We start from the raw sequence: 25,425 nt of genomic DNA, 5'->3' as shown, positions 1-25,425 counted from the left end.
CTTCTCTCAATCCCTCCAAGTAGGCATTCAAGTGGATGCTCTGTTATCACCAGCAAAGATGTTCCACTGGTAGGAGCAGCTTGGGTGGAAGACAGCTGAAGCCAGTAAGTTAAAGTCAGAGGCTTCACTTCAAAAATGGTATAGCTTTTCTTTCTACTGCTTTGAAGAGTGAAGGGCAATTCTCAGTTTGTACAGAGATATAATAATTTGATGGTTCCTTGTGCATAACCTCCACCCTAATCCCTTCCAATTCCGTCTGTTTACAAACTACTCAGAAATATCATGGGAAGCTAAGAAAACACTTCACCTGGGATGCCTGAGGGGCCTGATTCCTTCTATCAATGAGGTTGACAACATTAAGAATGCCACATATAAGAACATAAGAACATAAGAAATAGGAACAGGAGTAGGCCATACGGCCCCTCGATCCTGCTCCACCATTCAATAAGATCATGGCTGATCTGATCATGGACTCAGCTCCACTTCCCCGCCTGCTCCCCATAACCCCTTATCCCCTTATCGTTTAAGAAACTGTCGATATCTGTCTTAAATTTATTCAATATCCCAGCTTCCACAGCTCTCTGAGGCAGTGAATTCCATAGATTTACAACCCTCTGAATGAAGAAATTTCTTCTCATCTCAGTTTTAAATGGACGGCCCCTTATTCTAAGATCATGTCCTCTAGTTCTAGTCTCCTCCATCAGTGGAAACATCCTCTCTGCATTCACCTTGTCAAGCCCCCTCATAATCTTACACGTTTCGATAAGATCACCTCTCATTCTTCTGAATTCCAATGAGTAGAGGCCCAACCTACTCAACCTTTCCTCATGTCAACATAAGGCACATAAGGGAATTATTGGGCCTTAAGTTGTGGCCTCTCTCGCTGTGAGTGATGCAGGAGGGCACAAGCAGGGATGTGGTACAAAGCCACACGCCATCTCATCACATCCCCCTCACTTTGTCTTCCCTACCCTACTCCTGCATATCCTTATTCACATTAATTTACCTTGCACCTTCACCCATCCCTCTCTATCTACCTTATCACATCCCGAACTCACTAGCCACCTCTCACACTCCCCGTCATCCTAGTGCAATCATACCAACTAACAACACACAAGAGTAGGCACTTGGGTGGTTTATCCAATGTTCATGTAAAGTTTCTGTTAATGTGATGTCAAGCATTGAAAATTTTATTTCTTGGTCAGATTTGTGTGCTCCTTTAGAAGTGGTTTAGTGAGTTGCAGTGAATGGTGAGGCATAACAGTACCGCCCCCCCCCCCCCACCGCCTCTTGCAATGGTCATGAGAGTGAAAGGGATGGCTTGGACATTCTAGGGATGCTTTATGGTGTTGGTGTGGGGTGGTGCCAACCTGGTGGATCATGTGGAGTAAAGTAAATCTGGCTATGGTGAGGCCATCCCTGGCCTTCCGGGCAGCAATGCCCCCTCGGATGCTGATCCCTTCTGTCTTGTGCAGTATCAGTTGATTGCAGAGAAGGTTGGTGCTGGTGCTGGTGCTGGTGGTGTGCCTGGTACTGCTGGTGCAGGGATGATCCTGGTAGGATTGTGAGGACCAAGATGAGAGAGTATAAAGGGTGCCCATGTTGATGGAATAGATGGCAGGTGAACTTGAGATGACAGAAGCAATCTGTCAATGGTGAGAGATGTTGTTCCAATGAGGTGACACTGGATAGAGTGTTTGCTCCAAACATTTGCAACTTGCATAAAGCTCAATCTATGTTCCAAATGCAGTAAGCAACAGCTTCTGAGCTTGGAAAGTGAATAGCTGGGAGGTGGAAGCTTCTATAACACATTTCCAGCTATCAAGTAATCAGCTGATTTAATAGCCATTCACCTTCGCCTCAGCTTAACAGACGTGATCCCCGAGCAGCAAGGACCCCATGGGCGAGCGCGTAAAATCAAAAGGTGCACTAAAATGTAGTCGTAATGATGTCCAAACAAGGTCATAATGAGCCGCTGCGTATCAGGTCTGCTCAGCACTGACAGACCCGACATTGGGAAAGGCGAATGGCGGCGAGTGATAGTGGGGTCCCGACTCACGGTGGGGAAAAAAACACTTTCTCACCCGACCCACCACCGATCTTGCCTGCTGACTCCTTGGAAAATTGCGGCTGTTACTCTGTTTCTCTCTCCACAGATGCTGCCTGACCTACTGAAGTATTTCCAGCATTTTCGGTTTTTGTTTCAGATTTCCAGCATCCACAGTATTTTGCTTTTGTGTCCAACTAAAAAATTTAGTTGAGGCTAAAACCTCGAGGGTAGGTATTTTCTTTTGGGGGGAGAAATATATTAAACTTTTCTGATGGAAGGAAGCATATTGTCTGTGTTACTAACAGCTGAGAGAACTGTATTGTAATCACCCCTGGTGCGTAGAAAGATGCATCTAAATGCTGGTCTGATGTAGAGAACTGCATGCATCCATTTCCTTATCAGTGCAGTGTTGATTCTTGGATAATCTGTGTCAAAATCCTTGATGATTTAACGGTGGGGTCTTGAGGCACTCTTGGTCTAGTGGGGCTTATGTACAGACTTGCCTGAAACTCCAACTTTCGATTCAAAGTTGAAGATTGTCCAAGCATTCATCCCAACAATGACCACAGCGCAATGCAAGTTGTACTTTCCATAATAAAAGAAAGAAAAGACTTGGGGCTAAACTTCCAACTTCATTTTCAGCAGTTTTCTCAGCGGTACAGCTGTTTTTGGGAGAGAAACTGCCCGGCGAAAGTTTCTCCCTTACTTTTTCAATGGTACCGCCCAAATCTCAAAACGCCCACTGAGAGCAAACTGCCGAGAAAATCGCCAGGGCGTAAATTTGATCTCAACGGAAGCCTGTCCAGATCACCAAGGGAACCGCCCTGTGAAAGCTGCTTAAACAAGGCAGTAGGTGAGTACTCTGCAAAGAAAGGTCAGTTAAAGGTTCTTTATTTTTTTATTTATTTATTTTTAATTGTAAAACGGCGATTAGCTTTAAAACTGTCTTGGGAATGATTTTTAACTTTTCTTTTAGTGAAATTTGTTTTTTTAAGTTTTCCCCTCTCCCTAGGCCCAACCACAGCTTTGGAATAAATGCTTTTTTAAATATTAATAACCGCCCGTTTCACTTAGTTTCGCCTTCAACCGCCGAGAATACTGGTGCAAGATCCATTTTCTCGCTGGCGATTATTTTGAACTTAATTATGGAAATTCTCACCAGCGTTACTTGCAAAACGTAAGCGATTTTTATGGGCAGGCAATCGGGCGTTGAGGGGCTCTCGGGAAAATCTATCCCTTGGCATTTATACAGTGCCTTTCATGACCACTGGATGCTTTACAGCCAATGAAGTCCTTTTGAAGTGCAATCATTATTGTAATGTAGGAAATGTGGCAGCCAATTTGCACAAAGCAAGGTCCCAAAAACAGCAACGTGTTAATGGCCAGATAATTTGCTTTTGTTATGTTGAATGAGGGATAAATATTGGTCAGGACACCGGGGATAACTGCCCTGCTCTTCTTTGAAATAGTGCCATGGGATCTTTTACATCCACCTGAGAGAGCCTTGGTTTAAAGAAGCTACCTCCAACAGTGCAGCTATAGAGGTGGTCAAACCCACATGATCTGCATGTCACCTTAAAGTACTTCTAACCTTAGCTATTGAGGATTTTTATTTTAGAGAGTAAAATTAAACCCTAAACTTGATTTATATCACTTGCAGGAATCAAACATGCTTTGCAGCAATAAGAGGCTTTCTGACATTCTCCCTCTCTGCATTGATGTTGTTAGGGAGCTGAGGGCTTGGGGGAAGCAGCAACCTAGTATGTATGGTATGACCAGTATCGGGGAAGCAGCCAGCAAGAGACATGAAGGTGCTCATATCCCATCACAGTCCTGAATAAATTCCCTGCATGCCTCATGCCCTCAAAATAGCATTAGAAACCTACCCTAAATAGAACAAAGTTCAAGCCTTGTTTCTGTGCTACTGTGTGCTACAAAACAAGACCACACAAATGTTAAAACAAATCTCAACTGACCCTCCAGTCCGTCATTGCTGCTGTATTTCAAAGTTTTCATCACTGTCAGCGCAAAATATAAAATCCCTTGTTAGCGTCTAATGAGTAGAAATTCTAACCCACAGCCTTAGAACCTTTTGCCAAAAGCTAGGGAAAATTTAAACATGCTCAATAGAACCCCGGTGTGCATGTACAATTGTTTTTAATTCTATGAGGTAAACATTATTGAAATAGTAAAAGATGCATGTCACAAAAATATTTATCACATTTCATGTAAAGTTATATCTGTTTTTATTCTGTTATAAATGGCTTGCCAAGAAAGGCCAAAAGATTACAACTGTTATTATATCATATAGGATTTTATGGGGCAAATTCAAAATCCTTTTGGGCATTTTAATAAGGGATACTAACACAATATGTGCTGACTTGGCTGGATACCAATAAGCAGTATTTGTGTCACATCAGGTGATGGAAAATCAAATCTTTCTTGATTCATTTATTTTCATTTTTATACTCTCAGCAATGAAACTTTGTATGTTTATTTCTATCACAGTTCTTAAGTTTGTTGCCATGGCAGCAAAATGAGATTATATAAATCTGACTCCTGTTTACAGGCCCCATTTTAGCACCACTCATTTTATTATAAGAGCATCATCTGTTGTAAGCTATGAACAATTCCCACATCTAATTACAACCAGGATTTCAGGGTCATTAAACAAAATACATTTGCATCAGCAAGAGTGGAAATGGAGACTAAAATCACAGAGCTTCAGCCATAAACCTGCACACGGTTTTCTGTCCTTTCTATCTCAACACTTCCTCCTTGACCTCGTTTTTGATCTTGTACAACTTTAACTCTTTAAATGATAAAGCAGTGTAATGACAGAATATTAAATGCTGGAACAGTTTTGTTGAATGCGGAACAGCAGAAATCTGACCATGCATAAGACGGCCCTTTTCTAGACGATTCCATGTGGCATTAGTACAGTCGACAGCCTCCCAGTTGCTCTTTAGGTTTATAAATACATACAATGTAAGATTGGGTGAAACACTACATTTAAAAAGGGGCCTGGCTCCTGTTATTTTAGCACTTTATTGTATTCTGAAATGAGTGCCATCACTATCTTCTAATTTAATTCTTTCACTTTGAAATTATGCTATGCAAAGATCAACATACAAATATTTAATGCGATGGTAAGCCAACACATCAAACACTTGTACGCTAATCTTCACATAGCACAATTGTTAGACCCCTGTCTTCACTGTGATGCTATTTGTATCAAAAAAATCCTTCCCCTTCAGGAGGAATTCATTTTTTTAAATATTCTTTCTGGAGAGGACAGAGTTCAGAGTTTGAGAAATTCATGCATAAAACATGAGGACTATTTTTAGGCTGATGTTGGTGATACAGTATAGATAAACAGACTTAATTAAGAATATATTAATTTCTACAATATCTGAAGTCTACCGTTACACTTCAAAAATAAAAAGCTATAAAAGGTACTAAATTGGTCATAACGGAAATGGGAAACTGTAGTTTGAAGTTACATTATCCCTTTCCCAATGATCTGTGTTGGCAACTTTGTGCAAAGTATTCCATTTAGAGTCAATTTAAACAGGAGTGCTGTGTGTTTTGGTTATCTGGAACTCAAATAATTTTAACATTTAGAAGGAAATTATTTTATGTTTTTGTGACAAGCATTGATATCAAGTACTAGAGAGTCAGTAAAATGAATCCTGAGCAGGCAGATGTGTAAAACTGATGCAAGGATTATAACGCTTCATTATTGTGCAATTAAAATGAGGAAAACGTGAGCTATGTCAGGAACTTATAATAAGTGATTCATTTCAGGTGCACATCTTAAAAGATTCTGCTATGAATTGCAACCCAGGCATTATCACTGGTCTAATCTGCATCCACCTTTCTTTGCTGGCTCTGCAATCATGGTTCGTGGTTTGTTAAATAATACATGTGATTCTCTTTTAAAATGTCAACCTTTAGTCCCAACCTCACTGCAGTAGCCTTTGTGATGTTGATTTTCCCTGACAAGATTCCATTACAATTGACTGCCCAGCAAGTAAACCTGTAGATCAGGAGCTAGTGAGTTTTTTCACCTTCAGCTAGTGTCTTTCTGCTTTTCCATAGCTGTGTTCTCAATTTCCTGAGGGCTAAGATTACACCGAAAGGTACTTTTTACTTTAATGGCAGATTGAGCTATCGAAAAACACGTAGCTCTTCTGTCATCGGTTGCACTTAGAAATTTAAACCGCCTCACTGCATGTTCCAGTGGTAGTGTTGGTCTACTTTTCGTGGATCTTGCGAACTGCTGCCATATTCACTGGTTTCACTGCTGCCAGGGCCAGCGTTGATCAGGAAACTAACTGGGCAGGCCAGCTACAGGAACCCAATATAAGGCCACTCTCCTGAACCAGTGCATTGTAAATTGTAAAAGCACCTATTAGAGGTAAAAAAATAAAATGGAGGTATATAACCAAATTGCGACTACATATTTATAAGAAAAAAAAAAGGACTTCCATTTATATAGCGCCTTTCACGACCTCAGGATATCCGCAAGCCTCGGGACTTTTGAAGTGTCGTCACTGTTGTAATGTGGGAAATTTATGCTACTTTTAAATCAAAAATTGGATGTGTGTTTTGACAAAGATGCATAAATATTAATAGATTATTGTATTTTGTGACTGTGGTTGGATTGCAGAGGGCAAGAGGTTAGAATTATCACATGGCCTTGGATGATTATGATGTGGGAGAAAAAGGCATCAGCCTGCAATTTTAAAAAGCAGTTTAAATGCAATGACTTCCGTAGGAACTCCCTATTTTCAAACTTTATCTGAACTCCCTGTTTGCAATCAACCCTGTACAGTATTTTCACACTCTAATCAGGATTTAATGGGCAGCATTCAAGCTATCAACAGTCACTGCAACTCCTCTTTGTAATTGTTAGTCATGAGATCTTTCAGGAGTAACATTAAATCCAGTGAATGTGATGTTTTGCATTGTGAGCAAATCAATATTTTTGACCCCTTAAAACTAGAGGGCATTTTCAAATTTTGTTGCGATTAACAGTTGCAATAGAAATAGAAATTGTTTGAACCATTTTGAGTTTGAAACTAACGGGAGGACAGGAAGTGGACTTTACATTCCAGGAACTGGGCCTGCCTTGCAGTGTTTTGAATAAAGAATATCCGTGTAGATTTTTCCATCCTGACACTAAGGTGGTGGGAATGGATTGCAGAGTTTGTTGCATTCGGCAGCTGTCTTCAGTGCTTGACCCATCTAAATATTTCCGATGAACCCCCCCGCCCTGGATTGTTCTGGCATGAGAAGTTAGATAATTGCATCTGCCATCAGCCATTATAAGGCTGCAGCCAACATTGAAAGAGATGCAGCAATGCAAAGGTAAGCAGACTCATAAAGGGGCAAAAAAGCCTTTCCAAAAGCTTAATGGAGGGAAATGAGTGACTGGTCAAAACTAATGAATGGTCAAACAAATATGTGGGCAGGAAACGGAGCCTACAGGCAAGTGATGGAGTGACAAAGACCCAAACCTCCTATTTGATGGTTAGCAAGGTGAAGATTCTGCTGCATGAGCACTGGTGAGAGAAAGGCTGTCCTGTTTGGCCTTCCAGGGCACCATCCCCAGAAGACAGCAGTACAGTTTGCCTACTAGGAGATGGCAGCCATGCACATTTCTGTTTACATTACTCATGTAATCAGGGAACGAATGTGGAGGTAGCTGCCAAGATACGACTACCCAACAGATACCCAAGCATGCCAACCATAAAATATTGCCATCAACCTGTTACATATTTACTGCTGGCTCAAGCCAAGGCCTCACATAATCTTGACTTCTTTCATTGCTTCCATTGCATATTCATATTCCAACAGAGTGTACAGTCAAAAGGCAACTTAAATGGAGAGCCTTGGCATACTCACAAAGGTGATCACACACCCCAATCATTGCAAAACAGCCTACTTGCATGACGCATGGTCGCTTACTGACAGACAGGATGTGAACATGTCTGTCACAATGTATGTGATCTTTCGCCTTTTATGTCAACACTATTTGGAATCATAAAATGTTATTCTGTGTCCTTAAAAATAAAACCCATTCTTGGCCTTTCTGTTATTGCCAATTACCACCCCGTCTCTGCTCTCCCTTTTTAGCTTTATAAATACGTTGGGGCCTAAATTGGCCTGTTGTATGCCTCCCGTTAGTGCCTCTGGGGGGGCGCTAATGGGGCGCGAAAGTGTTTTTGTCTGGGTGGGGGAGCTACCGGCTCCTGCTAAATTGCACGGGAATTAGTGAAGGTGCGAATCCAGTAGCGCCTTGCCCCCGCTGGTAGTGCCCTGGGCCACCGCCGATGATGTCATCACCGTGCGCGGTTGCCCCGTGGCGGCCCATTTCTGGCAGAAATTGGGCAGCACCCCATGAGGCTACCGCAGGGAAGTCAGCGCCAGCCTTGTGGGTCGTGAGCCGAGCCTCACGCCGCTCACAGGGTGAAAGTTAAAGGGGAGGTGCGTTGTGCCACGTGCCTTCATTTTTTTTATCCGACTCAGCGGTCGGGTCGTTGTCCGCTGATTTCGCAGGGTCCGTGCCGCGACCGTGCAGCCCGGCACTCGGTTTTGGTGCCGGGCTGCGGCCACGGCATCCCGCATCCCTGATGGCCAAGTACAGGCCCATCAAAAGGCCTGCATAGCTTGCCACGCTCCCCCCCCCCCCCCCCCCCAACCTTAGCAGAAATGAGGGGCCATGGACCGCGTAGCGTTCTGATGTTCACCTGGGTAGCACCCCCGAGCCCGCCCCGACAGGAAGTGGAGTGCGTGACATTACGTTCTACTTTCTGTCGAGGGCGGTAAGCCCAATTTCACTTCCAGGGCGGGACTTCTGCGCCGGGGGCAGAATATCCAGCCTCGGAAAGGTTACCGTCCCCAATTGCGATATGCAATTTCGGCCCCAGAGAGTGCAAGTTTGGGTTAAACACTAAATTTAAAGAATGGCTAGACCCTTACTGCTTTAGCTTTACAGTATTCTGAATGAGTGCCACCACTGTCTTCTAATTTCATTCTTTGGGCTTGAAGTTGAAGGTGTTGTTGCATTCCAGCTTCATGCCCATCTGTCCCATAATTCCCTGTTAATGCACCAAAATGGACCTAATCAAAGTGACGAATGACATGCTCTGTTACTGTGGCTGTGGTGCTTTATCCCTCCTCAACTACTCTGTAATAGTCGATCTGGGTGACCAGGCCATCCTCTTCCAATGCCTCTCCTGTATGTAGCAGTACATCTCCAGCAATGGCTTCTCTTTTGTCCATGCACACTGACCTCCAAAGTCTCCCAAGGATTTCTCCTTAATCCAATCTTTTTCCTCATCTACATGCTGCCCCTTATTGACGGCATCTACAGGCATGAGATCAGCCTCTGCAAATATGCCGATGACACCCACCTCTTCCTCTGCACTACCTCTCTCCACCCCTCAACTGCCTCATGACTGCTTGTCATTCTATATTATAGACTCCAGCAATTTATTAATTAAAATTGTAATCAAAGCCTCTGTTATTTCTGCATTCACTTTTTCAGGATCCTCACCTGACAACCGTCAGGTCCCAGTTGTTTGTCTACCTTAAGTCTGTAACTTATTTAGTCCTAGTTCTCAGAACAACAACCTCCAGTAATCGTTCTACACCCACATATTATGGTTCTACAATCCCAATATCCACCTTCTTTGCTCATACTGAGGCAAAGTATGGGTGATTGTTCAGAACTGAGAATGTCCTCATGGTCGTTGGGCTGGAAGGTCTGTATCTGTCGTGTAATGTTTGTTTCTAGAACTGAAAGCGGAGGGAAAGCAGAGTGGTAGGACACAAACCAACTCGAGCAGCTTTTATTCACCCACTCACTCCTTCTGCAGGGATAGTAAGACTTAAGAGGACTGAAAAATAACTAGGAAGGAGGAAAAAAAAATCTAGATTTAAAAAAAAATATATTTTACAAGGAGTCACCCTGTAAATATAGTCATAGGAGGTTTGGATCCTTATATGGTCATTCATTGACATTGCTACCTGTAATTGATAGGGTCTGGATTTGTTTTTTATTTGTTAAGCTTAACTAATCTTAAGTTGAACTGCAATAAAAATCATTTTTCCTTCCTAGTGTAATGTAACTGTGATCCTCAACAGGTTAACCTGGCTGCAGATTTACCACTGACCGATACACAGCTCATTCTTAGTCGCTGATAGTGCCCTTTAGCTGCCAGTGAATTTATATTGATCTGGTGCCACTAAAATGCAATGCATTGTTAATGCCCCCCAGATAGCATAAAATCAAACCATCAGATTTACCACCAGACTAACTCATTAGATTTTAAAATGGAGTCATACTTTTCATCAGCTTATTCATCTTCATTGTTTTGACTTTTTTTAAACTGTATTATCGAAGGGAAAATTTGTTTCTAGCCAGAATTGACTATTCTTGTGATTATCCACCGCAAGTTCAACACTTAACTGGAGGTTTTTGTTTTATTGCAATAAAAACAAACAAGATGTAATAAAATTATATCAATGAAGGTACTTTGATCCTCTTGCAAACAGCAAAACAAATCCTCCATTGTGTGTCCCTGAAAATAACTTGGGATTGTTTATGCGATTTGTTTCCAACCATCTCCTATAAAGAACACTGCTCGGTGACAATGAGATATGGAAACGTGCACAAATATCTACCTCTGTTTATATGGCAAGGAGCAGAATCAATCAGCCAACTGTTTTGTCTAAACTTGCACACCTGTCTTAATCTTTTATGGATTACAAAGCACGGGCAGCAATAAATTGCAAAGCAATTTACTAAAACAATAAAGCATGGTATTTCGAATTTGGAGCACAGCAGAATTGTAACAGGCTGTTAGTCGTCAGGGAATGGTGATGCAGAGTCATGTAGAAACCATTAAATAAAGACTACGACTACTGAGTTGAAGTAAAAACTGCTCAAGGCTGTAGCTGAGCTTCATGGCCAATCCAGTCAATATTCAAACAGATACTGTTCGATGAGCTGCGTTGTTTGTCACAAAGGAATATGATCTGTAACTGATGATGCAATTAATCAAAATAGTAGGTTTGAGAACTCCTGGAATATTTCATACTTACTGCTCAGAGTATATAAGTTAATATAAATTATTGACACATTTTCTGATACTGCAATTCATTAGCCTGAGTGTCCCTTGAAATCAAAAGCTGAAGCCAGGAAGAATGGCTGATTCACATTCAGTGCAAATGTGGATTTGGAGATCTTGTAGGTGTTGTGGATGGGGAGGTAATGTTAATCCAAGTTACCAAGTTACCTAGAATCAATTCCATTTGCACTATGTTACTATTTTTTTCACTCAATGCAAAAGCCAATCAGATATAAACTTACATCTCATGTATTGTGACAAATGAGCATTGATTTTAATCCTATTAAATCCACCATTTGTCTGGGCCACAACACATTGGAAACACCTGCATTCTGCCACCTTTCACTGAAGCAGAATCCTGTTCAGCAAACAGGCAAGCAAGTTCCACTCGAGAATAGTTATACAAAGATGATGTCCTTGTTCCAAGCCAGCAAGTTGGGGTGGGGGGGGAAAGACCAACTGCTATTGCCATTCATCAGTAGAGCCTTCCCAGGGCTGGCTCACATTCCTGCACAGCTGTTTGCTCTCCTACACACTTCGGCCGCTGCAAAGGGATGTAGTTAAGAAATTTAGCCAAAAAGGACCAGGACATGTGTTTGTGAACCCGCTACTTTTTTTCCTCATTTTCAACTTTTTCCCTACAATTTTATTGCATGTTTGTCCAGGTACATATTTGTTTATTTTTCACACACAGCTTTTGCAGAGCCACTTATTGATGCAATTCTGTTTGCATTGTTCTAATCACTGGTGTCGTACTGTAACAGGGTGTCAGGTAAAGGTACTTTTCCTGGCAATAGATTTCTTCAACCAGTCCCTATGCAGTGGCAAAGATGGACAATGAAAAACCACAAAGCAGCAGTGGGAGACAGCTGGCTTAGGCAGTAGCAGACATTTTTCTCTCTACCTGTCAACTTGGAATACAGACAATTAATTGTTTAAACACTAAAATCAATAGCAGTTAATTAGAATGTGCCTTCCATATAACTGTATAGTAGTTTACTTCAATATATAATTTTAACAGTACATGAGTGGAACCAGAACGAAAGGTTTAGTCCCATGGAAGGCCTCATCATGAACTACTTAATAAGTGCCACATGCCAGCAGTACCTCACCTTATTCCCACTCACTGATGAGATCGGTCACCGTTTCCACTGACACCGAGATATTATTTGTTTTTAAACCGATCACAATTAAAATAGACTATAAAATCTCATCTTTATTTATTCCAAATCCCCTCAATGTCCACATCCCTCTCCTTTGCAGTGCTTTCCAATGTCTATTCTTGCTTTCTCTAAATGTTCTCAGTTGACTCCCTACTGTTTCCTCCTGATTCTCCGACATCTATCTGTGTTTACCTCAGGTCTCCATTTCTCACTCATTTACCTGCCTTATAATCTACGCTGTCTTTACTTCTGCTCCTCAGTCCGTTCTCAGTGACCCTACGGTCTCTCGCCTACTTCGTCAATCTCAAAAATCTTTATTTTTCAGTTTCGTACCTGCTCCCATATTCTCTGTTGCCTGCTTTCTTGTCTTCCCTTGAATCTTCATACCCCTGACTTTCTCAAGAACCTATTGTCTCCTCCATCCTAAAGTCCCATCAGTCTGTATAACTGGATCCTGAGTTATATGCCAATTATACCCTTTGGTAGCTTGCTTTTCAGCAAACTGCTGACTCCCAAGACATTTATATTCCGCACCTTTATATCTATTAGAGCACTGTTCGATTAAGCATATACTACATTCAGAGTATTTATTAATTTTCCACTATTGTAGTATACATATTTGAGATGCTGAACTGCTAACTGAGCCCAGTTAGTGGAAACATCAAATAACCACGGGTCTGCTGTAAATGATCCTGCGCCCATCAATTAGCATTTTAAGCATAAATTTTTGACCAGCATCTTTTACATATCCTCTTGTGCATAAACTATGGAAAATCAGATGTACACTTAAAAGGCATGCAATCTATCAATTGGGTTAATGCAATAGTTTGTTTGTCACTGTTACCCAATATTTCCCTGTGGAGACACTACTGCAGAAAGTTTTTCAAGAACAACATGACATATCAGATAGTGGAACAATCAATATTCTGTGACCATCTGCTCCTACCTAAACATTTTGTTTTGGATCCATTAAAATACATAAACATTGAAGAAATATTGGCCCAGAATTTGCTGGAGCGGGGCATCTCGTGAGCATTTTGAGTTGGATTTTTTTCCCCTCACCCTTCAGCTCCAATTGCTTTTGTGCCACAAATTGCGAGTTGATAATGGCGCGGTGAGGGCAACACGACTTCCTGAACCTTGGTGAATGATGGGACCAACTGTCCATCTCCATAACCAATGCGATTTAAGGACAAAGAAAGAAACAGAGCAAATGGACAAGGAAATAGGGCGAATTAGAGAAAAATTAGATACAGAAAGAGAAATAAAGATAGGGAAAGAAAGATTGTACTAAGAGAAAGAAAGGAAAAGTAAGAAATACATTTAAACATTTTAAAAACCTCTAAGAACAATTTACTACCAGCAGGAGTGAGACTCCACAGTTTCAATTGTTCTCTTTCTGGGCCTCCAAGATTGAGTGGCATGTCAAGATCATAAATCATCTAATTAACAGGGTCCTTACGCCATAAAATACCACCCCTATCTGTCTGCAGCAAGTTTAATTTGCATGTATAGCGCAAATCCAACTATTTCTTGACACTCATGGGGAGGTTGACGGTGAGCGGCGCAAATCGTCCAGCAATTGTGGCAATTCACAACTCTCAATATATCTCTTCCTCGCCACAAATTGCTGGGGGGGTTTTACGTAGTAATAACCGTGAACTCGCCATTACTTTCCCCTCAAATTCTGGGCCATTGACTCTGAGTGCATTTTGCCAAGTAGTAGATGTTTTGGGGATACTTCTGCCATAATGGCCCTGTGTTATATGATGGCAATATTGACATATTGATAAAATTGTGAAAAAATCTGATGGTAACTAGTCATGGCAAACTAACTCCAAAATGTCTTTGAGTAGCTTATACTTACAGACTGGGAACTCACCTGTGCTGGAATTCAGTTCTTCATTCTCAGACTCTGTGCCATTTTGACTACCATTACCATGGAGATTATTCACTGTTGTAAGCTTCAGCTTTTGTAACTTCATCGCTTCAGCCATGGCTGCTGCAGTTAAACCTAGCAAACAAGTGATTAAGATAACATGTCACTGTTTAAAAGACAGTGGTTCAGTTATTATAGTGTGGGATATTGTTAAATACATTAGGCCTGTGCAAAGCACTGCTGTGCATTTGACGAGGTCCATCCACTTAAGAGTTAATAAATGAAAGGCTGCCTAAAAGCTGCAACACTAAAGCAGCAATTATACTTAGAGTTTTAAGTTGATGTGTAGCAGTTTATGTGCACATCAATGCGAAAACAATAGTATAATTCATCAGTCAGACGAATAATCTAACTCCCAGGTGTTTTGACTTTGTGCAATGTATAATATAGGCTCATCCGTAAGCAGTGGACTCCCAATTAGAATACCCAAGTTAAAATCCATGTCTTCACTGGCATTAACATTCATTCTTTCTCTGAAGGCAAGTTTCATCATTCTACTTTTGATCATCAGGGGTGGGTAAAATGAGTTGGGTGGGAAGAGTGGAACTTTCCACACTGGTGTCTTGCCTAAAGAATAGCGTTGATGGTGTCCATGCACATTGGTTGGAGCATCCCATAGTTGTAGAGGGAGGGGAGAATTAAAAAGAATTTATAGATTTTTCAAAATAAAGAATGGTGAGATAAAATGTTTATATACAATTGAAGTAGATGTAACTTCTTAGGAATAAAAGGCTACTTTAGTCATAAAGGTCTGACTTTAGTCATGCTTTAGCCATAAGAGGAATAAAGTCACCATCCTTTTCTTCCCCAGTGTTGGAGATAAACCTGTAGGCACATATACCAATACATGGGGAAATACTTGAATTGAGTACAGTTAAATATCTTCATAATATCAATGATCATCATGATGCATTTAGAAGGAATCACAAGGAATTACTGTACTGTTGGGGCTGATCGTGATGGGATTCTGTGGACCAAGGTGAGATTTTTTTCAAGGGCACCAATGCTGATGGAATAGATGGCAGCTGAAGTTGAGATGACAGAAGCGATCTGTCAATGGTGAGATAGATTGCTCCAAGGAGCTGACACTGGATAGAGAGTTCACTGCAAACACTTCAAACCTCCATAAAGCTGAAAAGGATCCACCTTCTAAGATTGGAAATTGAATAGCTGTGAAATGGTAGCTTTTATACCACTTCTGCAGTTGTCACATAATCAAACCAATCCAGAGTTGTTGAGAATCCGACAAACGTATGTGACTTGTTCCCCAAGGAACGGAAACCTCGTAACAAACTTGGTCAAATGGTTAGGACCTGGAAAATGTTGCCTAAATAGCTTTAAGCAGCTTCTTAACTATCTCAATTGCCTGATACGGCGCTTAGTGCCGGGTCTGCAATCCGCAGGCAGAGCCGGAACTTGGGAGATTCACATGGAGGCGGGTTCAGAGTGGACTTCTGTCAATCACGCCCATTTTGACAGCGGACACGCCTCCAAACCGGTACTCGCAGGGCTGGTAAGATTCCGACCATGGAGTCAAAAAGAAGGGAGCCAGCACAGTTCTTCCAAAAATAGTTTTAAATTATGCATGGTATTTTTTTCTTTTTGTTTTTAAGCAGCTGTTAAATGACATAAACAATAGGAAATGCTGGAAACAAGTCCATGAGCACCTTTAAATAGAAAAGAAAAGTTAATATTCCAGGTGTAGGTCCTTCATCAGAAGTGGAAACATTAACCATTCTTGTTCTTTTATAGGTGCTGCTGGCCCAGCATTCACAACTTTATCTTTATCTAGCAATAAGATTGGGGTTGACTATGAATTAAATATTTTCCATTTGATTGGCCAAATTTTCTCTTAGTTTCCTGCATGATAATTTGTCAAACTAACTGCTCATCCATCATGAAAATGCTACTGTTTTCCTATTATTTTAGTTCCTACACGTAGTTTCTGAAACCGAATATAAACTTTTGTTCTCGTTTCCGACATTTAACAAAATGTCTACTTGAGCAGATATTCGGGATTGTACAATGGATAGATAATGCTTTAAAAATCCTAAACATTATGTTATTAACTGAATTTGTTTGGAATTTTTTTTTTTAAACAGAAGTTAGAGATGTAATGACATTGCAACCAATGGATTGTCTACCAAGGTCAACCTTTATAACTATCTGTAACCTCAACACACAAGCTCTATATATCATTTCATAATGATATTTATATTAAATTGCTTAATAATGCACCATTACATCCTGATAAATATGCAACGCCATGACAAAAAGTATTGCCCTTGGATTAGAGCTTCTATAAACTGATGAAAAGGCCCATTTTGATTGCTTTCCACCACAGTCCATTTAATCATTCATTCAATAATTCAATGTAAGCAAAAACAAGACAACTGATACAAATTGTACACAAAAGTGATTGGACTTCCAAAGTATGTTGTTATCTGCGGATGAGATTTGGCAAACATTGACAAAACAGTGATTTTCCATTATAATGCTGCATATAATTCTGCTGCATCTGATAATATAATAAGACATGTGATGTAACAGTGCACCTTATGCCCGTTGAGTTAGATGCACTTTTGCCTCCGTCTACTTTCATCCAACTCATACATTGGCCCAGAGTATGCGGGGCCAATGACGGTGTGCACCCCTTGTAAAAGGCCCTGCATGTTCCAGATTTCACCAAGTTCCAGGTTTCCGCATGTGCTGTTGGAACCACTTTTCATGTAGTCTGAAGTTTTATATTCGAATATATGGATCAGGATCTTGTACAATGAAAGGTAATATATTAGATGCTGGATCAGGCATCCATTTGCTTTGGACTGGCTGTCCCATTTTGTGTGCATAGGTACACATGAATTACAAGATATTTAAACATTCTGTATTGAAGACGACTATTTTCATGTATTTGTAAGTAAGTCTTAAACGTTTAAGTGCGATGTAACAATGCTCCTTAAAATAAACACCTTCATTTTTATAAAAGGTTTCCTCAAAAATTCAATTGCAGTCCCAGTATTTTTAGATCGACACTAAATTTAAATATGACTCATTTTGCAGCTGAAATAAGGTGACCTGGTAACCTAGGAGTAAGAGGCCGAAGACTGAATGATATTTGCAACTCATCATTAATATGTTGAAGCCTTTCAGGCCCTGTTGATGAGTGTTGCACTCCAGTCCGGGGAGGGTAAAGTAAAATAATCATCTGTAACCAGACAATTATTCAACCTCATTGGTAGCCATCACAACGAGGGTTGCCAACCCTCCAGGATTGCCCTGGAGTCTCTAGGAATTGAAGATTAATCTCCTAGACACTGTGACGAGCAACCGAGGAGAGAAATCATATCAGCATTAAAAATTGAGGTTTTTTAACATTTCTTAGAACACTTTCATTTATTAGTGACAACAAATATTGGGTATGAAAACAGGAGGTCATGTGATAAAACCTCCAGGAATATGTCCAACCAGAATTGGTAACCCTACCTCACACAGATATCTGCAACATGGACTCAGCAGCTAGACAGTGGAATCATGGGAGGTGGGGCAAGTAGCAGGCAAACAAAAAATGGAAGAGCAAAATGTAGCAGAAAATATCTGCTGGAATCGCATCTGAAATGAAGTCACAAACATTTTAAGGCCACAGTTTATTATTTTCATGTATATGATGAATATTTAATTGAGTACATTTTCTTAAGTCGTACATTATTGGACCAAAAGTAGTGCATCAAACACCTGCTGTCTGATTTACCCTTTTCAGCTCAAGATTTTGCGAGTGTAAAGCTTTTGCAGATCAGAGACAGCCATTTGTTTTATCTGTCAGTTCACTTAACCAACTGTGAAGTTATGAGAGTCTCTAAATCCTTTGAGGACTGTGGTATTTCAGTCTCCAAGTCATAAATTGCAATTTTTCCATCTATTCACAATATTCTAAGAATAAATTCATGTTCGGTTCTGCACCAAACTATATTGAAGTATTTATTACAACAAAGATTTGGAAAATTTACCTTGCAGATATTAAATAAAGGAATCGAGTATTTTGAAAGCTGAATAGTTCCATCACTACTCAAAGGATTAAACCCTTGGAGAGTGACAGCACACTTGGACACCACAACAACCCATGGGATGTTTGGTCTCTCTGGCCTGTGTAATAACACAAGACTTTTACATGTATTATTGTCGAGGTACAAAATATAGAACAACAGATGGTTGGGAATGCAATGCAAAGGTGCACGTGGCCCCAAGAGATTACATACGCCTTCGTAATTCATCTCCCTACCATCTGCTATTTTTAAATCTTTCTTTCCCTAAGTAAGCCAGGCATCAGCCAAGTTTAGTGGTTTGTAGAAGTGAAAACATTGTGTGTAATAAAAAACACAATAAACATATGATGATGTTAGAGAAGTAATATTACCAGTCATAATTGTGTAGGCAGCCAGAATTCCCCAGTCAGATATTATATAGCCTGCTGCAGTGGAATGCTCTCTCTACTCTGTCCCCACCGATCTTCTTTCACCTACTTCTGGACAGTAAACTCTCACTGCCCCAATGTGAATGTTTCCTCTTCCTACGCCAATCCTCATTGCCACGTGCGAAATAAGATTATTCATTAATTAGCTAATTTAGTATCAATTTTAAAACCCATTCTTTTTATGTAGACTCTCACTGGGAAGGCATTTGAGATCACTAAACTCATTTCACATGGGGCATTCACAGCCAGTAACTTCATTCCACCAGTCTGGACTGGAGTTGAACATGTGCTCCAGAGATGAAGGGGTAGTGTGCTGTGTTTCACCAGCTAGATCTTCAAGATACTGATTTACAAAGTACAAAAATCTATAGACATAGGTGATAATTTTGACATTGGGTAGTGTAAAACATGCAACATTATTTAAGCCATCATTATGTATCTCCCCCATTTCTATTGATGTACAACAGCGGCTGAATTTATAATATCCATTTTACACTATCACCCAAAGTCAAAATGCCCCCATAATGTCCACAATCAATCAGTACTCAAACAAATATATACAATAACAATATTTATATAGTGCCTTTTAACATAGTGAAATGTCCCAAGGCGCTTCGCATGAGTATTATGAGACAAAAGATTTGACACCGAGCCACATAAGAAGAAATTACGACAGGTGACCAAAAGATTGGTCAAAGAGGTAGGTTTTAAGGAGCGCCTTGAAGGAGGAAAGAGAGGCGGAGATGTTTAGGCAGGGAATTCCAGAGCTTAGGGCCAAGGCAGCAGCAGGCACGGCCACCAATGGTTGAGCGATTATAATCAGAGATGCTCCAGAGGGCAGAATTAGAGGAGCGCAGACATCCCGGGGGGTTGTGGGGCTGAAAGAGATGACCGAGATAGGGAGGAGTGAGGCCATGGAGGGATTTGAAAACAAGGATGAGAATTTTGAAATCGAGGTGTTGCTAAACCAGGAGCCAATGTAGGTCAGCGAGTACAGGAGTGATGGATGAGCGGGACTTGGTGCGAGTTAGTACATGGGCAGCCATATCGAGCAATACATATATACAGCACCTTCTTTTCCTCTCCCTCACCCCAAAGGGAACATTATATTGTCTCTGAGATTGTTGGCCTTCAGTGAGTACAGCAGTTGTTCAGCTGTCACTAGTGAAACCATTACAGTTTTAGTTGACTAAAATCAGAGTAGTCAGTTAGGAAATGTGTACTTCCAGCATGCTTTTATTTTCCCCTCCACAGTTTTCCTGCTCTTCTGGCAATAATTATTTTTCAACGATGCCAAACCTTTAGCAATGTCATCTGTTCTTAGCCTTCTGGTTTTACTGTGAGCTTGAGGGTGGTGTTGTGAGTTATTGCATTTCAAAATTATTAAACCCTATCTCAGATTTGAGCTAATACTGGTCACTTGTCAATAGCCGGTGATTTCTCCTGCTTGGGCTGAGGCTGGTTTTTATTCATATCTGATTTATTACTGGGTTGCTCGCCTGCAGAAGTGAAAAGACACAGTGACAACACTTTAGACCATTTTATAGGTCACATCAAGCGGCCATTACAGTGAGTAGCACATTGCACTAATACTGGATGGGTTCCAGTTAAACCTCGTCTCAGACTTGAGAAAATAGGCACGGGAGAAGAGGCTCTGATGATTAAATTGGGAGTTTGCATGTTGCAGCTACAATTGCTTCATTGGCTCACATAGTTCTAACAAAGAATAACAAAATAACTTTTTATTTAAAAAGCTCCTTTAACATAGTAAAACGTCCCAAGGCACTCCACAACAGTGTTACAGACAAACAGATAAATTTGACACCGAGCCACAGAAAAAATCAAAAGCTTGTTTAAAGAGGTAGGTTTTAACGAGCGTCTTAAAGGAGGAAAGAGAGGTAGAGAGGCAGAGAGGTGTAGAGGTTTAGGGAGGGAGTTCCAGAGCTTATGGCCCAGGCAGCTGAAGGCACGTCCGCCGATGGTTGAGCAGTTATACCGAGGGATGTTCAAGAGGCCAGAATTTGAGGAGCGTAGACATCTTGTGGGGTTGTGAGGCTGATAAAGATTACAGAGATAGGGGGGGGGACAAGTCCTTGGAGTAATTTGTAAACAAAATGGGAGAGTTCGCATTGCCTGCTTCGGTTCAAAGATTTAGAGATGCTGTATAGCTTTTGGAAGTAATGGCCCTGAAATTCTGGTTTAGAGAAAAAATACACCCCTACCTTAAGCTGGTGCCCACGTTGGACCTTCCGATGCTGCGGCCTCCTTCGACTGCAATTCGCAGCGCATACACGTCGACGCGTGCGCAGGCCTCGAGCTGGACTCACATTGCTCTGGGCAGCCAATCAGATAAGATATCATAGTAATAGGAGTTCCGCAGGGTCCTAAACTCCTATTACTATGAATGTGATAGAGCCCGAAACACCCAAAATACAGCCCCAAACACCCAAAACACTAATAAAAAATAGAAAATAATTACACTACATTCATTTAAATTAAAGTTATTAATGTCTTAAAAAATATATAATTTCCCGATTTTTAAAAAAAGTTTTTAAAAATAAACTTACCATTGTGGGGAGGGTTTTTAATGATAAAATCTGTTGTAATAACTTTATTTTTATATGTTTTTGTGTTTTTTAAAATACTTGCACCTGTAAAAAAGTAAGCTATGCGCCTGCCTTTTCAGGCGCAAGATTTTTTGAGGACATTTGTAAGCATAAATATCGGAAAGTTACACTTGCATATATCCTCGCTCCCGAGATGTGGCCATCTGTCAAGCCAGAAACTTGGCAGATCAGAAATGCTGGATTCCAGCGCATGCGCATTGTGCGCTGCAAACCGGCATTTCCGATGCCTTCCCGGGTCTGTAGGAACTCCGTAAGGACCCAGGGAGGCTGGAGTTTCAGGGCCGATATGTTACCAGATTTTACAACACAATTAGATTGGCCGAGAGCACATCCCTATTTGTCAGCATCTGAGTAAATGGAAAACCTGATGTTGGTGCAAAAATGTTGCTCTAGTGACATCCTCAAAGGGTTTAAAAATGGAATTTTCTCCTTTGGCTTGAGGCGCTGACGGTTAACCATGTAAGTGATTTACTGAATACATTTTAACAACGTCAATATGTTATCTTTTGCTAACTGCAAGCTTTAATTCCCAACACATACAAACTCATGACAATATAACGGGCCAATAAATATTTCAACGTACAACAGAACCGTAGACACTTAACACATTCAAAAGCTTCATAGATTCCGTTCCCAGCTGAAAGCACGCTTTGCAATAATCAGCAAGAAAACAAATGCTGTGACTTTCAAATACTAGAAAGTGTTGCTAAGCTACGAGTTCTAATACTCAGAACAATCATTTGGCAAATATTAATTCAAACGATTGTATCTTTAAGTTAATTTATCAGGAATGACTGGCAAACTTATTAAAATTGTTCTGTGAATCTGATAAATTTAAATGTGCCCAGTTATTCATTTATCACATAGATTTCATCAGCATGACTAAAGCTACAATCAGAAACATGAATATTATGACTTAAAAAAACCAAATCACGCACTAATACTTGGCCCATTACTCACCATCTGATTTGCAGCTGACCTGCAGGACTAGTATAAAAGCTGACAGGAACATTACTTACAGCTTTGCTTTTTTAACAAACCAAATTAGACGAAGTCCTGTTGGAATTTGAATTCATAATCATGACTCCGAGAGTTCAAACGCAACTGAGTTCGGGCATCTTAAAATGGCTTATTAATCCAAATAAATTTAAAATGGGACCATAGCCCTTGCACGTTCGTGAGGAAGCTTTTCTGTCAAAATGTCGACTGAAAATCGATTTGTTCAGGGTTGCTAATTGTTACACCGAAAAAGAGCAAAGACCTACAGAGTCAACATATTTCGGTATGAAATTAAAAATTTATTTAACAGCACCTAACTTGTGTAAGAATGCACAGGTCGACTGTAGTGCTGTTAAACTCAGTATCATTAGTCTAGAAATGTAACATCTTGCACCCTTTCACAGAACCTTACAGGAACTGATCTTCAGAAATATCCAATTTTTAAACTCCACAGCAGACATTTTTAATAGTCCAGCTTTCTACACCAAAATTCTCCCGCACCCCTGCCCCACCAACGTATATTTAATCTATTTTTTTACCATTACAAGCAAGTGATCACTGCAGGGTGAGTTTTTGGGTGCTACTTGGAAAGATATTCTGCACAAGATATTGTTCTTTGGATGCAGTTTTTTGTGACTTTGTAAAGAGCTTTATCATTTTACATATTGGTTAGTGTAATAATTAGGAAGATTTCTGAATTTTATTTTACAGTTTTTAAATATCTAGAGTTAAAAATGGAACTGGACTTTCCTGACAGAATTGGGGAATGAAGGTCAGGATTGTCCTGGAAATTAAAGAAAGACTTGCATTTATATAGCGCCTTTCGAAACCTTAGAACGTCCCAAAGCACTTTACAGCAAATGAAGAATTTTGGAAGTGTAGTCACTGTTGTAATGTAGGAAAGGTTAAATCTAAATTAGTCAGGCTAATGGAGTTTTACTCCAAGTACAAATTGAATTGTCGATGGTTACGGCATTAGCAAAAACTCAGAACTCAAACAATGTGAGAATGTCAGATTATTAGACTTCTGTTATGTATGCAATAAAGGTTCAAACTGAGTCCTGTCTAACTAAGCAAGGTACAACCTTATTTCTGCTTTATTTAGGCCCAAAGTGCCTGACTCTCAAAATGGCTGGCATTTTATACCTGAGCAGCACTGTGTGCATGCTGCTCAGTGACCTCCAACAATGACGCCATCTGGTGGCTACAAACAGAATGTACATACATGACAATACCCCCCTCTGAGATCTTATCACAGTCTTTCACAGGTTGAGATGGTCCTGTGCTCCCGGGTTGACCATCTCAGTTCGATTCCAGCCTTGGGTGAGTGTGCGGGGTCTGTTGTGGCTGATGGCTGGATGACGGACTTGTTGGGGGTGGTAGTGGCCATGTCAGGAATTGCAAGTCCATTTTTATTGAACAGGTCCGTGATGGAAATTCTGGTTCACTGATGACCCTCGAGTCCTCTGAAGACTGTTGGTAGGTTGGTTGATCATCAATGGTTTCTTCGTCCGACTGTTCTGGCTCGTCTGTGTGCCTCAGCTTTGTCTGATCCATGTGTTTCCTGCAAGTTTGCCCATTCTTGAGCTTAATAACGAATATTCTATTGCCCTCCTTGGCCATGACCATACCAGCAATCCATTTGGGACCCTGACCATAATTCAACACATATACAGGATCATTAACAGTGACACAGTTGTGTGATCATGGTACGCTTATTGACTTTGTCTCTTGTATTCAACACGATTATTTAAATCCGGGTGTACAAGAGATAGCTTGGTCTCAAGACCTCTTTTCATCATTTCAGCAGGCGAGACCCATCTGAGTGTGTGGGGTCTTGTCCTGTAACTCAGCAGTATGCAGGACAAGCAGGTCTGCAGTGACCCTTGGGTTACTCTCCTCATGCTTTGCTTGATAATTTGCACTGCACGTTCAGCTTGCCCGTTGGACGCAGGCTTGAATGGTGCTGACCTTACATGTTTTATGCCATTAAGTTTCACAAGCTCCTGAAATTCCTGACTGGTGAAGCACGACCCATTGTCGCTCACCATTATGTCAGGCACACCATATGTCGCGAACATGACATTGAGATTCTCTATGGTTGCCATGGACGTACTGGATGACATGATTAGGCATTCTATCCACTTCAAATAAGCGTCCACCACCACTAAAAACATCTTGCCCAGGAAGGAACCTGTAAAATCTACATGGATCCTGGACCAAGGTTTGGATGACCACGACCACAGACTCAGTGGCGATTCCGTTGGTGCATGCAGGGCTGCATGCAAGTGTTGCACTGATGTACGCATGCTTCAGAATTAATTCCTGGCCACCATACATGAGACATGGCAATGGCCTTCATCATCACTAGACCGGGATGTGTGCTGTGTAACTCACGCATGAACTTCTCTCTCCCTTTCTTGGGCATTACAACGCGATTGCCCCACAATATGCAATCTGCTTGTATAGAGAGTTCGTCCTTGCGACGAAGGTATGGTTTGACCTCCTCACAAGTTTGCTTAGGTATGGCAGATCAATCCCCTTTGAGGATGCAATCCTTTACCACCGATAAAATCAGGTCCTGGCTGGTCCAGGTCGTAACTTGTTGAGCCGTGACAGGGATTCCTTCACTCTCAAAAGCATCCATGATTAACATTAGATCCGCCGGTTGTGGCATTTCCACCTCTTGTGTGGGCAACGGCAACCGGCTCAAAGCATCGGCACAATTCTCTGTGCCAGATCTGTAGTGATTGACAATCATAGGTGGATAATGTCAGCGCCCACCTTTGGATGTGGGATGAAGCGTTGGTATTGGTACCTTTGCTCTTGGAAAACCCTGAAATGAGCGGCTTGTGATCAGTGCCTAGAAAGCAAAAGGAGGTGGGGTAGCGTTGCTGATTAAAGAGGAAATTAACGCAATAGTAAGGAAGGACATTAGCTTGGATGATGTGGAATCTGTATGGGTAGAGCTGCAGAATACCAAAGGGCAGAAAATGCTAGTGGGAGTTGTGTACAGACCACCAAACAGTAGTCGTGAGG

General features: G+C 41.0%; 1 protein-coding gene across 15 annotated transcripts in view; it reads right to left on the bottom strand.

Annotated features, from left to right (window-relative positions):
• dacha (dachshund a) overlaps window positions 1-25,425 on the bottom strand; it is a 425,557-nt gene that overhangs the window by 176,457 nt on the left and 223,675 nt on the right. For 13 of the 15 annotated variants that reach the window (XM_070883036.1, XM_070883037.1, XM_070883039.1 and 10 more), the window contains exon 3: window positions 14,236-14,367. The exons of the other annotated variants lie outside the window; for them this stretch is intronic. In XM_070883036.1, the coding sequence (XP_070739137.1) occupies window positions 14,236-14,367 (132 nt within the window). The remainder of the gene's footprint in view (window positions 1-14,235; window positions 14,368-25,425) is intronic. 15 annotated transcript variants of the gene reach the window in all.

This window comes from Pristiophorus japonicus, chromosome 6 (assembly GCF_044704955.1).
Source record: "Pristiophorus japonicus isolate sPriJap1 chromosome 6, sPriJap1.hap1, whole genome shotgun sequence".
NCBI classification, from domain to species: Eukaryota; Metazoa; Chordata; class Chondrichthyes; family Pristiophoridae; genus Pristiophorus; species Pristiophorus japonicus.
This window is presented reverse-complemented; position numbering and strand designations above follow the sequence as displayed.